The sequence below is a fragment of the Nothobranchius furzeri genome, chromosome 6 (assembly GCF_043380555.1).
Source record: "Nothobranchius furzeri strain GRZ-AD chromosome 6, NfurGRZ-RIMD1, whole genome shotgun sequence".
NCBI lineage: Eukaryota > Metazoa > Chordata > Actinopteri > Cyprinodontiformes > Nothobranchiidae > Nothobranchius > Nothobranchius furzeri.
Genome location: NC_091746.1, coordinates 33,553,265 through 33,568,762, shown reverse-complemented (window position 1 = coordinate 33,568,762; position 15,498 = coordinate 33,553,265). Strand labels below are relative to the sequence as shown.

Here is a 15,498-nt window from a genome sequence, read left to right as displayed (position 1 = left end):
ATTGGCTCTCCAATCTCTGGTGCTGAGGTCACCTTTTTCACCCGTGACCCGTTTTCATGTCTGCCTTTGGGGGGTACTTCGAGAGTTTGGGGTACCAGGCCCTCTGATATGGGCTGTTAGGTCCCCGTATGACTGGTGTCAGATCTTGGTCCACATTGCTGGCAGTAAGTCAGGCTTGTTTCCTGTGAGAGTTGGACTCCACCAAGGCTGCCCATTGTCACCGATTCTGTTCATAACTTTTATGGACATGATTTCTTGGTGCAATCAAGGGTTTGCTGGTATCATTTTTGGTGGCCTGAGGATTGAGTCTGCCTTTTGCAGATGATGTGGTCCTGTTGGCTTCATCAGAACGTGATCTCCGGCTCTCACTGGAGTGGTTCAAAACCACGTGTGAAGCCGCAGGGATGAGAATTAGCTCCTCGAAATCTGAGACCATGGTCTTGAGTCGGAAAAGGGTAGAATGCCTTCTCCGAGTCAGGGATGAGGTCCTGCCCCAAGTGGAGGAGTTTAAGTATTTTGGGGTCTTGTTCACAAGTGAAGGAAAATTTATGTTTATGTTTATTTAATTAGCAGACGCTTTTAGCCAAAGCAACTTACAATTTATAACCTATAGGGCATGTTGTGATCTGTGGGGGAAACCGGAGTACCCGGAGGAAACCCACGCATGCATGGGGAGAACACGCAACTCCACGCAGAAAGGCCGCAGCCGAGTTTCAAACCTGCAACCTTCGTGCTGCGAGGCAACAGTGCTAACAACTGCGCCACCATGCAGCCCATAGTTGGAACGTGATATCGATAGGGGGATTGGTGATGTGTCTGCAGCGATGCGGATGTTGTACCGATCTGTTGTGGTGAAGAGAGCTGAGCCGGAAGGCAAAGCTCTTGATTTACCCGTCGATCTACGTTACTACCCTCACCTACAGTCACGGTAGTGACCGAAAGAATGAGATTGCAGATACAAGCAGCCGAAATAAGTTTTCTCCACGGGGTGGCTGGGCTCTCCCTTAGAGATAGGGTGAAAAGCTTGGTCATCTGGGAGGGGCTCGGAGTAGATCCGCTGCTCCTCCACGTCGAGAGGAGAGCTGGTTGAGGTGCCTTGGGCATCTAGTTGAGATGCCTCCTGGACGCCTCCCTGGTGAGGTTTTCCGGGCACTTCCAACCGGAAGAAGACCTGAAGGAAGTCCCGGGGCATGCTGGAGGAACTATGTCTCTTGGCTGGCCACGGAACGCCTTAGGATGCCCCCAAAGGAGCTGGCCCAAGTGGCTGGGGACAGGAAAGTCTTGGCCTCTCTGCTTAGGCTACTGCCCCCGCAACCCGACCCCAGATAAGAGGCCGAAAATGGATGGAAGTAATCACGGGCAGTGAGTTTTGCTTTTGTGAACAGAACAGGCTGAGATGACAAGCTAGAGCGATGCAGAGCTCCAGGAGCTTTTCTCCGTTAAAGCTGGAGGGCTGATCACCAGAGAGTGCACAGGCACTGTGGAGAACAGACACCTTTAGGAGCGGCTTGTGAAAAAACTTTGATCGCAATAAAAAGCAACTTATGTCCAAGGTAAACAGAAGTCTGCAGCAGTGTAGAGACTAGGGCTGCACAATATATCGAAAATGATCGTCATCGCGATAACAGGACGTGCGATAGGCCCATCGCAAAGCACGTCAAAAATGGCGATAAATGTTTGATTCAAACATTTCCATCCGTGTCATACATCAACTTTTTGTAAACCAGCTCTTTTTTACGCGGAAGTATTATTTGACCAATCAAATGTAGCCCTTCTGATATGCGGCCAATCAGATGGGTCCGTAATACGCCCGCCCCCTACGTAGACCCTTACCCCAAAATTCCACTATCTCCGCTCCGCCCCCGCTTTCCGCTGCCGCTCGCTTCCCTTGTTCGTCATGCTGGCTCAGATTAACGAACGCGCTTTGTGCTGAGGTTTCTGGAATCAGTGCTGCTTTCAAACGTGAACGTGAGTCTGCTCGATGTCATTAAGCAGCTGTTAATAACCGGGCTGACTCCGACACGTGCCGGTGAACCAACCCACCTACCTCCATGTCGCTAGTGTTCCACCAGGTGGTGATGTTAGCCCCAGGCTCCGGTTAGCTTCCAGCTTAAAGGCTACAGCACTCTCCTCCCAGTCCCACCCTGCTAAAGAGGGCCTGGAAAAGTTCCCCCACACATCAAAGTGATTTTTCATTCATGAGCTTTTATAACCTTGTTAATCAGGATAGTTGATTTGCTGCTGCACATACACTGTCAGTCAGAAGCTCTGCTAGCCGGTTATCGTAAGAGGAGCTAGTTAAATTTGTTAGCTTGTTATCAGAATCATAGTTGCAGTTTCATCATCTGAGCTGCTTTTTAAGATCTAGGTAAACTTGTACAATTTGGTGTTAAAAACAAACGTTTTCACATATTTTCCATGTAGTTTTTTGCCAGTTCCTCTTCTGAAAGGTAGACAATTGTTTTTCTCTTTCCCTCAGAAAATCTTAATATTCTCCTAATTTGGCCCAGCTCAGATCACTTCCCAAAAGCAGCAACAGCCTTCTATCATAACCACATAAGTGGAGAAAATGTTCAGTAGCAATGAGAGAATTTGCTGTTGCATGTAAGTTATGTTAACTATTATTTAACTTTTAAACTTATTTTCTGATTTTTTTTATTTATCCAGAAAACCCTGGTAAGGGATGTTTTTCTGTATTTGGAGCATCAGAAAAAGTTTTATGGTGGAGGTGATGTTTTAAAGTCACTGAGAAACTGCATGCATGCAGTTTGTTTTGCTGCTAATACAGTAGCAGGTGCAGCTGCATATTTTTGCAATAAAAATGTTATGTTGTAATGGAATTCATGCATTAGTTTTTGTTTGCTTTGAACCCAGAGCAGACCTCACACGCCAGACGACATCAACACTGCATACTTTAGTATTTGTTCATTTATCGTGAGTAATATCAATATCGCAATATTAAGCACTGTTATTGAATATCGCAGGTTTTCCTAATATCGTGCAGCCCTAGTAGAGACCAGTCTCATACCCTCTTTATGCCGCCGTCCCTTAAGGACACGATTATGCCACATTATTGCCACGGTCTGACCACTAATAAATTACCTTAGGCTCCCTGATGCTGTCACGGCGTTACGACAAATTGGCGGCATTGTTTTCTAAAAGAGGCTACACACACACACCTCATGAGCAAATGACTTGAGGAAAATGACGTTTTGCTTTGTTTCTAGGTGATAAACCAGATCCAGATCAGATGTTTAAGCTGTCTGCTTTGCCGAACTCCACATTAGCCCCACCCCCTCTGCATATAACCCCCTCCCAGAACCCATCTCATCGTCTTGACACCGCCCTCATGGAGACGCCACAGGACACACTGGTACACTAAACAAACACCTTAATATGATAGTTGCCCTGACTAAATTGGCAGTAATAATTAAATGTAAAGTAAATGTGTGATTTTATTTCCCTTAGATTTTTATTGCTGGAGTAAATTTGTAATCTGATTACTGCCCTCCTTTTACCAACTCGTTAGTAATTGTGTAATTTGAGTACTGGTACTAATCAGATATCAGATGGTAAATAGATTGCTGTTAAACAGAAGCTCTTGTTTTACAGGAATTGAATCGGTTGAATCTTGAATCAAGTGGAAAGTTGACGTCTGATTTGTCAGTTTCCTACATTGACTCCTCCCTCATCTCCCCGGAGACTGGCTCACTCTTGGGTAACACAATTTCCATTGCGTCGGCTGGCTCCCTCCTGGCTAAACAAAACAAACCCAAGAGTGGGCGGAATTTGCTGGGGGGACCTGCAGCCCTCAGCCCCTTGACACCCAGGTGAGTGTGTTGACGTACCTGTGTGTGTTCCCCTAAACCTGAATGTCCTCAAGCCTGGTTTATACTTGTCCGTCAGCTTGAGTGGGGAGTCTTACATGCGCACTGACGGATAAGTTTTCCTTTCAGTCCTCCGTTGCTTGGGGAATGTAGCAATGCAGTGGCCTGCCAGGATAACAGAGGCCGTAACACTTTTTTAGGGTGTTCTGCTACCATTGTACTTGTGTGTATATTAGGGCCTGCACGACTTTATTTTTTTAAAAGTCGACAGTCAAGTAATGAAAGTCGAGTCGACTTCGACTAGTCGTTGATGACGTCATACGCCAGAAGAGGCGGGGGGGGGGGGATCGGTCGGTAGGTTCGCTGGAGTTTTTGACAATTAAAATTGCGCCCACATTTTCTAAGTTAACACATTTCTTTTAACAACGGTAGTTTCTCCCCCTGCGCAGCAGCCGCAAACTCACTGATGCGCCTGCAGCCTCTCAGAGTTCCTGCTGCTCTAAACATTAACATAATTATTTCATTTTCTGTTCCTCACTTCTGATTACCTTCAATTGTGTCTGTTTGTTGCAACCACCAGGTACAAAAACTAACTTGTTTTTATTTGACTATTTTTCTGTCCTGTCTGTTTATTATCTTCCTGCATCTCCTCTCAATCCTAAAGAGAAACTGCTACCTGGGTTCATATATATTCACCTTATGAGTTACCTTTGAACTGCAGTTCTAAAAGATCTACCTTCGTCTTCGTCTTCCTCCGCTTATCCGGGTCCGGGTCGCGAGGGCAGCATCCCAACTAGGGAGCTCCAGGCCGTCCTCTCCCCGGCCTTGTCCACCAGCTCCTCCGGCAGGACCCCAAGGCGTTCCCGGACCAGATTGGAGATGTAACCTCTCCAACGTGTCCTGGGTCGACCCGGGGGCCTTCTGCCGGCAGGACATGCCCGAAACACCTCCCCGGGGAGGCGTCCAGGAGGCTTCCTGACCAGATGCCCAAACCACCTCAACTGGCTCCTTTCGATCCGGAGGAGCAGCGGTTCTACTCCGAGTCCCTCCCGAATGTCCGAGCTCCTCACCCTATCTCTAAGGCTGAGCCCGGCCACCCTACGGAGGAAACTCATTTCGGCCGCTTGTATCCGCGATCTCGTTCTTTCGGTCATTACCCAAAGCTCATGACCATAGGTGAGGATTGGGACGTAGATCGACCGGTAAATCGAGAGCCTGGCTTTCTGGCTCAGCTCCCTCTTCCCCACGACAGATCGGCTCAGCGTCCGCATCACTGCAGACGCCGAACCAATCCGCCTGTCGATCGCCCGATCCCTCCTACCCTCACTCGTGAACAAGACCCCGAGATACTTAAACTCCTCCACTTGAGGTAGGACCTCTCCCCCGACCCGGAGGTGGCAAGCCACCCTTTTCCGGTCGAGAACCATGGTCTCAGATTTGGAGGTGCTGATCCTCATCCCAGCCGCTTCACATTCGGCCGCGAACCTACCCAGCAAGAGCTGAAGGTCAGAGCTGGATGAAGCTAGGAGGACCACATCATCCGCAAAAAGCAGAGACGAGATTCTCCTGCCACCAAACTCGACACACTCCACACCACGGCTGCGTCTAGAAATTCTGTCCATAAAAGTGATGAACAGAACCGGTGACAAAGGGCAGTCCTGGCGGAGTCCAACCCTCACTGGGAACAGGTCCGACTTACTACCGGCTATGCGGACCAAACTCACGCTCCTCTGGTAAAGGGACTGAATGGCCCTTAACAGAAAGCCACCCACCCCATACTCCTGGAGCGTCCCCCACAGGGTGCCCCTGAGGACACGGTCATAAGCCTTCTCCAAATCCACAAAGCACATGTGGATTGGTTGGGCAAACTCCCATGCCCCCTCCATCACCCTTGCAAGGGTATAGAGCTGGTCCACAGTTCCACGGCCAGGACGAAAACCACATTGCTCCTCCTCTATCTGAGATTCAACTATCGATCGGACCCTCCTCTCCAGTACCTTGGCGTAGACCTTTCCAGGGAGGCTGAGGAGTGTGATCCCCCTATAGTTGGAACACACCCTCAGGTCACCCTTCTTAAAGATGGGGACCACCACCCCGGTCTGCCACTCCCTAGGAACTGCCCCCGATGACCACGCAATGTTGTAGAGACGTGTCAACCATGACAGCCCTACAACATCCATAGCCTTGAGATACCCAGGATGAACCTCATCCGCCCCCGGGGCTCCGCCGCTGTGTAGTTGTTTGACTACCTCAGCAACTTCTGCCCCCGAGATCGGACAGTCCATCCCCAGTTCTCCCAGCTCTGGTTCCTCCTCGGAATGCACATTGGTGGGATTGAGGAGCTCCTCAAAGTATTCCTTCCACCGTCCGACTATAGCCTCAGTTGACGTCAGCAGCTCCCCATCCCCACTGTAAACAGTGTGAGCGAGTTGCTGCCTTCCTCTCCTGAGGCGCCGGACAGTTTGCCAGAACCTCTTTGGAGCCGATCGATAGTCTTTCTCCATGGCCTCACCAAACTCCTCCCACGCCCGAGATTTTGCCTCGGCAACTGCCATTGCTGCACCCCGCTTGGCTATCCGGTACCTGTCTGCTGCCTCCGGAGATCTACCGACCGCTAAAACAGCGGAGTGCTGCTGCTCGCCGGCCGACTACAACTGGACCGTTTTTGCTGCGGAGTTCGTGCCGGAGCGGAGCGGAGTGGAGATAGTGGAATCTTGGGGGTGTGTCACCGGAGGACAACAGGTGATGCGCCTCGCTCCGCAGCAGCGAAATGCATCAGGCACAAATAACAGACAGAAAACATGAAAGGAAATGAGCCGACATGAACGATCGCGTGTTTAATTTGTTTTTGAGGTGGTGACACCTAATTTGGCCGTGCTCAGGACGCAATGTCTGGAGCGCACGTCAACGATCAGAGCTTTGCATGCACAAACTGGTTAAGGTTAGGATGGGGGTGAGGGGAAGGTAAAATTGCAAGAGGGAAAAGGTCACAGTTTGGTTAAATGTCCGTTTTACCGCCGGTGTCTACCGCACAGCGCGTCGCCTCCGCCTCGATCCAGACACGCAGGGGCTCGTCACCTGCTGTCTTTTCCGAGGACTGCATCTTGTCAGTCATTATCACGTGACAGTGACTAGTGGATGACAGGCATAAAAAGTCACTACAGAGCCGTGAAGTCGACTAGTCGACTATTTCGTACAACCCCTAGTGTATATTGTGTTTGTGTATTTAAAGGTGCATGTAGAAATATGTAGAATGAAGTAAATACATAGAAATAAAGTAAAACTGACATCATGTGGTAAAATTTGGCTACAGCAACCACTTTAAACAACTGGAGCTTTTTGCCAGGCATCAAATTGTCTGTGCTGCAGTATTAGCTCACAGGAGACACGGCACCCCCACACTCACTGATGGTAAACAGTAGTTACGACCCTCCTTCCTTTGTTTTGAAAGGAGAAAAACTGACAACCCACACATAGCGTTGTCACGGTTACCGGAGTGGTAAACCCCGGTAAAATGTTGACAATAATCATACAGAATTTTCTCATTTTTATATATATATAATCTCGGTAGATTACCGTGGTCGTCGCGTAGGCACAGTGACCCTTACCAGCCATCGTCTCATCTGTAGAAGTTGCTGCACATGTGCACTTTGTAGTTTACAACCAAAACTTTCATTAAGCTGAAATAATGGTTGAAGGAGGAGATGGCAGCGCTCAGGACATCCATCAGCCTTCAAAGAAGACAAAGTCGGAAATATGGGCATATTTCGAATATTTGAAGAATGCCGAGGGACAGTTGATGGAAGACGGCTAAACTGTTTGCAGCACACACGGGATAAAATGTCTTTGAACGGCAGCAAGACTTCAAATGTCATGACACATCTACGTGACCATCACTCATAACTCTACAGTCAATGTAACAAGGCAAGTTAACGTTAGCTTTTTAGCTAAAATGCATGATGTGAGGACTGTTGGTTGAGGGAGAATGCAACAAGTCACCTACCATGCCACTGAAACAATGCTATGTAGTACAAAGCTCCCAAGAGGCAGGTAAGAGTCACCAATGCAACAGACTGACTCTCGGCGCATTATTCTGAATTGAACAATGATTATTGCCTGATGACATTTTCCCAAATGTGCAAAGCTCACTGAAAGAACACAAACCAAGGACAATATTTTCCTGATACAGAGAGTTTATTTAGTTGTCTAAAAATGTAACACATTTACAAAAAATTCTGCGATAATACTGAAAACATGAACAATTTTGTCACAGTAACCGCAAGAATACATTTCCACACCGTGACAACCCTACCCCTGCAGCCAGCTGGAAATGAAATATGTTTCAGTATAACCGTCTCTCCAAAATGACTAAAACATTACTCTTTGGGGATTTTCTCACTGTAAAATACTCACTATAATCTTACTTACTGCTTTTTTGAGACTTTATAACACACGTTTGTCTATCATTCTCCTCCACCTCTTTATGCAGTCACCACCTCCAAACTGGTTTTCCGTTAATTTACTTCCACAGATTAAAAGTTTGCTTTGTTGTCCTTCAGTCATGGGTGTATAAACACTCATATCGTCTGACTTCTTCCACCAGATGCTCTCCGATCAGTTTGCCGTGTTTGTTGCAAAAAATCTTCAGTGTTCTTTTTATTTTATTTTGTTTATTTTTTTTTTATGGCAGTGCTGTTGATGAATTCAAAGGAAGTGGTGTGCTGACCAATCACAGGTGTGCAGCCTCTGTCGCTTTGGGTGGACAGTTATACAATTGGACATGTCTCTGTCACACTGCAGGCCTGCTGCAGAAAATGGATGACTGCATCTTTAATGTTTCCCCTAGAATGGTGTCATTACTGCTGCAGCATATGAGAGAGTGTGTGTGCACGTGATTGCACTCACTCTTGCACATAATGTTATGGTAACATGTTCTAACTTCTTGTTAACGTGTCATTTCTATACAGCTTTGGTATCGTGCCCCTTGAACCCAGCCCCGGAGACCCCACATACCTACAGAACTTCTCAGCTACGATGGAAACACAAACCACAGCTTCCAGCAAGAAGGTACACGCCTCTGAATCAGCCACAACTCAGTCGTCCACATAAGCAACACAGCAGCAGTTTGTGTAAAAGTTAATCTTGTAAATTAAACTGAAAAAGGTTCATGTGAAACTCCAGTGGGACTATTTTAAGGATAATCGCAGAACTTTTTGCATGTTAACAATAACTTTGTTTCATGATTGTGCAGCAAGAAGGTTGCATCTCCCAACACAGCTGCAGTCTCTCTGCGTGTAGTTGGTGTGTTCTCTCCATGCGTGTGTGTTTTCTCCTGGTACTCTGGTTTCCTCCAACAACAGCAAAAACATTAATGTCAGGTTGATTGGTGACTCTAAATTGTCAAGAGGCGTGAGTGTGTGGCAAGTTGTTTTTCTCCTTTGTCTCTCTGTGATAGACTATTAACTTGTCCAGGTGTCCAGTCCCTTCTCGCTCAGTAACTGCTGGAGATAGAAACTAGCTCCTGGTGACATTACAGGAAAAAGGGGTTACAGAAGATGAAAATAAAAGAATAAATAAAAATTGGTGGAAGAAGTGAAGTAATTATACTGATCAGGAAGCCACACTCATCTATTCTCACCTGTACCTGTCTCTGCCAGTCTGTCTCTAGAATTGGTCAGTCCAAGTCTGTCTTCAGTCAGAGTGGTAACAGTAGAGATGTTCTCCCCATTCCCTTCAACCAATCACAGACCTCAGCACCTCACACCAGGTAACTTCAGCTGTGTATGACCTCACACTTTTCCTTTCTCTCTCTATAGACACTGGTGTTTGATGATCAGTTTGTCGACCATTTGTTCTGAAGTTAATGTGTTTTAATTTAAAGCCCACCCCTAAGTGATAATTAGGCTGGAATACTTCCAGATTAGGAGAATGACGGAGCTGGTTACAGAATGCTTTGTTCCTCCTAACTAACTGAGGAACATGACAACCAGTGTTGTTTTTGGTAATGAAAACAATGACTAATTGATTTCATTGTTGTCCCTCTTTTTTCATAACGAAAATGAGATGCTGACGAGCTGAAAATAGCTCTTTGGTAACTGACACGTGATGACAGCAATGGGAATTTTTGTTGACGAGCCGAGACTAGATAAAATCATCAATATTAGAAACAATAAAAGGTTTGAGATTTAGTCTACTAAAACTAAGACCAAAATGCATTTTTGTAGTCAAGATGAAGACTAAAACTAAGATGCCCGCCAAAAACAACACTGATGGCAACAGACTAAATTTCACTTGGGGGTGGAATATCCCTTTAAAGCTTCTGTCTGGAGTATTTCTGTTATCCGATGGCACCATCTAGTGGCTGACAAGCATATCACACAAAAAGTCTGTTGCTCTATTTGTTTAAGATGGCGACTTCACGTTTCTGTTTATAAATGTGCTTCTGTAGCCGACAAACAGCTAAAACACTTTTTACAAGTATTATTCTCATGTCATGCTGTGTTCTCATATATTTATATTTTAGAGACTTACTTGTCCATGAAAAGTTCATCAACTCTGCATCAGCCGTGGTATTCCTCAAATTTGAAGCATGTAAGCGGTAGTCTAACGCTGTTGGTTAGTTCTGGTCGGCGATCAGTTTCCTATTGCACGGAGCTCTGTGGGGCAGGGGGCGTGCTTAGAAAAAAAGATGTATTGCTTACATTATATCACAGTACATGATGAGACGATCACTTTTACAGATTTCTGACTAATCATACATAATTTCTGAAAGGGGAAAACTCCGGAAAGCAGCTTTAAGTGTTTAAATAGTTGAAATAAATTATTTTTTCTTTTGTAAATTTTAGAACAGTAAAAAGTATGTTCTTCAGCTGCTATGTATAGACTTCAGCGTTGTGCATGTAGCCCAGTCAGATGTCTAACTGTGTGATGATCCGTCTCTCTGGTAGCGGGTCTCCTCAGGTACTCAGTCCCAGTATGTCTGGTCCTCCAAATGTTCAGCCCAGAAGAAGCTCTAGACTGTTTACCAGTGCCAGCTCTACTGCCAAGGTACTGGACTCCCACTGAGATGCGATCCTAATGATGGCGTGTTGGTGCTCAGCAGATTCTCCTTGGTTCTGTTTCTGCAGGAGAACAGCAAGAAGTTAAAGATGAAGTTCCCTACGAAGATCCCCAACAGGAAAACCAAATGTAAATCAGCAAAGACGTCGAATAGCAGTAACCTGAATGAGAGTCTGGATATTCTGAGACTTGATCCCAGTTTGAGCCTACCAGATACCAGAATACCCCAGTATCAGCGGGCCGCTGCAGGTAATCTCATCTTTGTGTATCCATGCTTTAGCGTTTGTCCTCTGAGCCTGTTAGCATCAGAGTTTGGATCACCTCTTTAATGCTTCCTTGTAAATGAACCTGTGTGAGGTGTCACACCTGCACCTCTCAGGTGAGAGTAAGTTAGCATTACGAGTTTGTTGTTCCTCACTGACGATCAAGACTCTGTTTGGTTGCTGCAGATCTACAGATTAAACTCATTCTGTAATACCTGCAACAGGTGCTTCTTCATGCAGAGCCACAACATCATCTGTTTCGGACCAGAACCAGTGTGGTTCAGATCTCTAACGTTTGCATTGACGTGATCCACTTGTACTGTTTGAATTCAGACAGCGTAATGGCGTTGCTACGGGAACTTGGGCGGGGCTATCAGGCTCTATGCTCGTACAACTGCAGAGAAGCCATCAACATTCTGACGTCACTTCCTCCTCAGCACTACAACACCGGTTGGGTCCTCACGCACATCGGCAGGGCCTACTTTGAGCTGGCTGAATACATGCAGGTGAGTCCACTCAGGTGATGCCTTTTCTCTTTTGCCTGTGAGAGAGGGTCCCCTGGTTACCATGGCAATGTTTTTAGGCAGAGCGTCTGTTCAGTGAAGTGCGCAGGATTGAATCGTACCGAGTGGAGGGAATGGAGATTTACTCCACCACCCTGTGGCACCTGCAGAAAGACGTGGCCCTGTCAGCACTGGCTAAGGACCTAACGGACATGGACAAGAACTGTCCTGAGGTGAGGAGCACAGCTAATCAGTGTCTGCTCGGGTGAGCTAGGTGATGTGGTAACGCCGTGTGTTTCTGCAGGCCTGGTGTGTTGCAGGAAACTGCTTCAGTCTACAGAGGGAACACGACATCGCCATCAAGTTCTTCCAGAGAGCCATCCAGGTGAGCTGCTGTTACCATAGTTAACTGGGCGGCATCTAGTTCTGGTAAACATGCCTCTGATGGAATTGGGTTATACAGTATGACTGTTGTGTATTCCTATACAAGTGCTGGCCAGTAAATTAGAATATCATCAAAAGGTTGAAAATATTTCAGTAATTCCATTCAAAACGTGAAACTTGTACATTATATTCATGCAATGCACACAGACCAATGTATTTCCAATGTTCATTACATTTAAATTTGATATTCATAAGTGACAACTAATGAAAACTCCAAATTTGGTATCTCAAAAAATTAGAATATTCTGAAAAGGCTGAATATAGAAGACACCTGCTGCCACTCTAATCAGCTGATTTACACAAAACACCTGCAAAGGCCTTTAAAAGGTCCCTCAGTCTTGTTTTGAAGGCACCACAATCATGGGGAAGACTTCTGACTTAACAGCTGTCCCAAAAGACAATCATTGACACCTTGCACAAGGAGGGCAAGACACAAAAGGTGATTGCTAAAGAAGCTGGCTGTTCGCAGAGCTCTGTGTCCAAGCACATTAACAGACAGGCGAAGGGACGGAAAAAATGTGGTAGAAAAAAGTGTACAAGCTCTAGGGATAACCGCACCCTGCAGAGAATTGTGACGACAAACCCATTCAAAAATGTGGGGGAGATCCACAAAGAGTGGACTGCAGCTGGAGTCAGCGCTTCAAGAACCACCACGAGGAGACTCATGAAAGACATGGGATTCAGGTGTCGCATTCCGTGTGTCAAGCCACTCTTGAACAAGAAACAGCGCAAGAAGCGTCTCGCCTGGGCCAAGGACAAAAAGGACTGGACTGATGCTGAGTGGTCCAAAGTTATGTTTTCTGATGAAAGCAAGTTCTGCATTTCCTTTGGAAATCAAGGACCCAGAGTCTGGAGGAAGAGCGGAGAAGCACAGAATCCACGTTGCATGAGGTCCAGTGTAAAGTTTCCACCGTCAGTGATGGTGTGGGGTGCCATGTCATCTGCCGGTGTTGGCCCACTCTGTTTCCTGAGGTCCAGGGTCAATGCAGCCGTCTACCAGGAAGTTTTAGAGCACTTCATGCTTCCTGCTGCTGACCAACTTTATGGGGATGCAGACTTCACCTTTCAACAGGACCTGGCACCTGCACACAGTGCCAAAACCACCAGCACCTGGTTCAAGGACCATGGTATCCCTGTCCTTGATTGGCCAGCAAACTCGCCTGACCTTAACCCCATAGAAAATCTATGGGGTATTGTGAAGCGGAGGATGCAATACGCTAGACCCAACAATGCAGAGGAGCTGAAGACGACTATCAGAGCAACCTGGGCTCTCATAACACCTGAGCAGTGCCACAGACTGATCGAGTCCATGCCACGCCGCATTACTGCAGTTATTGAGGCAAAAGGAGCCCCGACTAAGTATTGAGTGCTATACATGCACATTCTTTTCATGTTCATTCTTTTCAGTTGGCCAACATTAGAGAAACAAACATTTTTTCATTGGCCTTTAGAATATTCTAATTTTCTGAGATACCAGATTTGATGTTTTCATTGGTTGTCACCTATAAATATCAAAATTAAACGTAATAAACATCGGAAATACATTGGTCTGTGTGCATTGCATGAATATAATGTACAAGTTTCACGTTTTGAATGGAATTACTGAAATATTTTCAACCTTTTGATGATATTCTAATTTACTGGCCAGCACTTGTATAATAACTAAACTAATTACTTAGCTTGTAAACAGAAGCACCGTTGATAATATCCCTATAAAAATCAATGACCGTCTCTTGATCTGAAGGTGTGAAGTTCTCTTTCACAGAGTTGAAATTCATCAAATACATACATAGCATGTGAAAAGCAAACATCAGAATGATGACTCTTATGTCATTAAATCCTCACATGAGGAGTCTGGGACTGAAACCTTTAACTGACAGTAACTAGAAGAGTTGGATTATGGACAATATCATGCAAAAGAGATTAGACTGAACAGATTATTAAGCTCTAAATTTGAGTTTTCAGTAAATCAAGAAGGAATTTCATATATTTTATTCGTAATGACCTGGGATAAATAGAGAATCGGGACCACATCGAAGTAAGATGAGTAAGAAATTTTCACTCATTTGTATTGGTAAAAGAGTTTGTTGTCAGAGTTGAAGCGACAATGACAAATGTGCAAAACAATCCTGCGTAAAACCTTTTTCCCATGCCACTTAACAACGTTCTAACATAGTAAAGCTATAAATCTTTTGTGGAGCCGGCTGCCACTACGGGGGGGTGGGGTGGGGGTGGGGGGGGGTTTAAAGGGCCAGCGTGTTGCGCTTACAGTTTTTTACTGCGTTTATTTCATAAACAGTAATTGTCAGGAGCCCCTAATCAGCTTGGGGCCCCAGGCAATTGCCTAGTTTTCCTGCCCTGTTGCGACGGACCTGCATGGAAGCCAGGCACCCTAGCGGGTGAGCTACCACGGGCCATGGAGCCCCTTCTTAGCTTCTTGGGTTAGCTAGTATCTACATTGGTTTGTTTGTTCCAACCATAACAGCCCCACCAGTCAGCTCCACCTCTTTTCCCATTTTTGAATTATCTGGGCGTGACAAGACGTGTGAAACGGGCAAAATGGCCGTGGTGGGACCCTCCCATTTGGAATCAAAAATGTATAATTCGAGCCTATGGTCATTATTTTTCCACTTTATATGTCGACGGTCTCATCGTGTCGATGGTTCCCTTTAACAGCTCTGCTTCAGCTGATCATCCAATCCAAATGACTCCTGGGCATTATCCACCAGTCCTAGGAGGGCACCTGTGCAACATTTACTGAAGAGAATAGTACAAAATAGAAAAAACAATGCTCCTTACGACTGTGGTCGTAACATTTCCTGGGTCTGATGGTAGTTTCAGGCCTCAGTCATTCAGAGATTTCAGATGAGGTTCTCAGACTGAGTTCAGATTACCTGGTTCAGATGGTTTAAGCATAGTTACATTATCTTCTGGAGCCGGCAGTTTGGACCTGACTTTTAGGGATTTTGACTGGAATAAGTACAAAAATAATAAAGGAAACATAGTTAAAAATGTTTATTTTAGAAAATGAATTGAATATTCAGGATTTTAAATCGGTTTCAGATGTTAATACTGTTACTGATTTTGAGGTAATACCCATTTTTATTTTCTTTTATTGAAGTTACTTCATGGTTCCTTCCTTTTCTCTTCTGCTTCTCCTGTTCAGAGAAAATAATAATTATCTTCCAAAGGAAAGGTCTAACAGAGCGGCCATGTCCAAACTTCATTTGGGTGGTGACATATCTACAAGTTTTGATATTTTATCAAGTTAGATGTATTGCTAATAATAATAATAATAATAATAATAATGAGGGGTGAGATTCTGGATGTTTTGGTACAAATGTATTATTTTTGTTCATAAAAGTGTTTTAAGCACAGTGTTCTTTAAATTTATTTCTGAAT

At 45.4% G+C, this 15,498-nt stretch overlaps 1 protein-coding gene across 4 annotated transcripts in view; it reads left to right on the top strand.

Annotated features, from left to right (window-relative positions):
* Positions 1-15,498, top strand: part of cdc27 (cell division cycle 27) — a 51,392-nt gene that overhangs the window by 28,199 nt on the left and 7,695 nt on the right. For all 4 annotated transcript variants that reach the window (XM_054747193.2, XM_054747191.2, XM_054747194.2 and 1 more), the window contains 9 exons: positions 3,228-3,373; positions 3,613-3,830; positions 8,795-8,894; positions 9,485-9,594; positions 10,775-10,874; positions 10,955-11,135; positions 11,483-11,655; positions 11,733-11,885; positions 11,957-12,037. In XM_054747193.2, the coding sequence (XP_054603168.1) occupies positions 3,228-3,373; positions 3,613-3,830; positions 8,795-8,894; positions 9,485-9,594; positions 10,775-10,874; positions 10,955-11,135; positions 11,483-11,655; positions 11,733-11,885; positions 11,957-12,037 (1,262 nt within the window). The remainder of the gene's footprint in view (positions 1-3,227; positions 3,374-3,612; positions 3,831-8,794; positions 8,895-9,484; positions 9,595-10,774; positions 10,875-10,954; positions 11,136-11,482; positions 11,656-11,732; positions 11,886-11,956; positions 12,038-15,498) is intronic.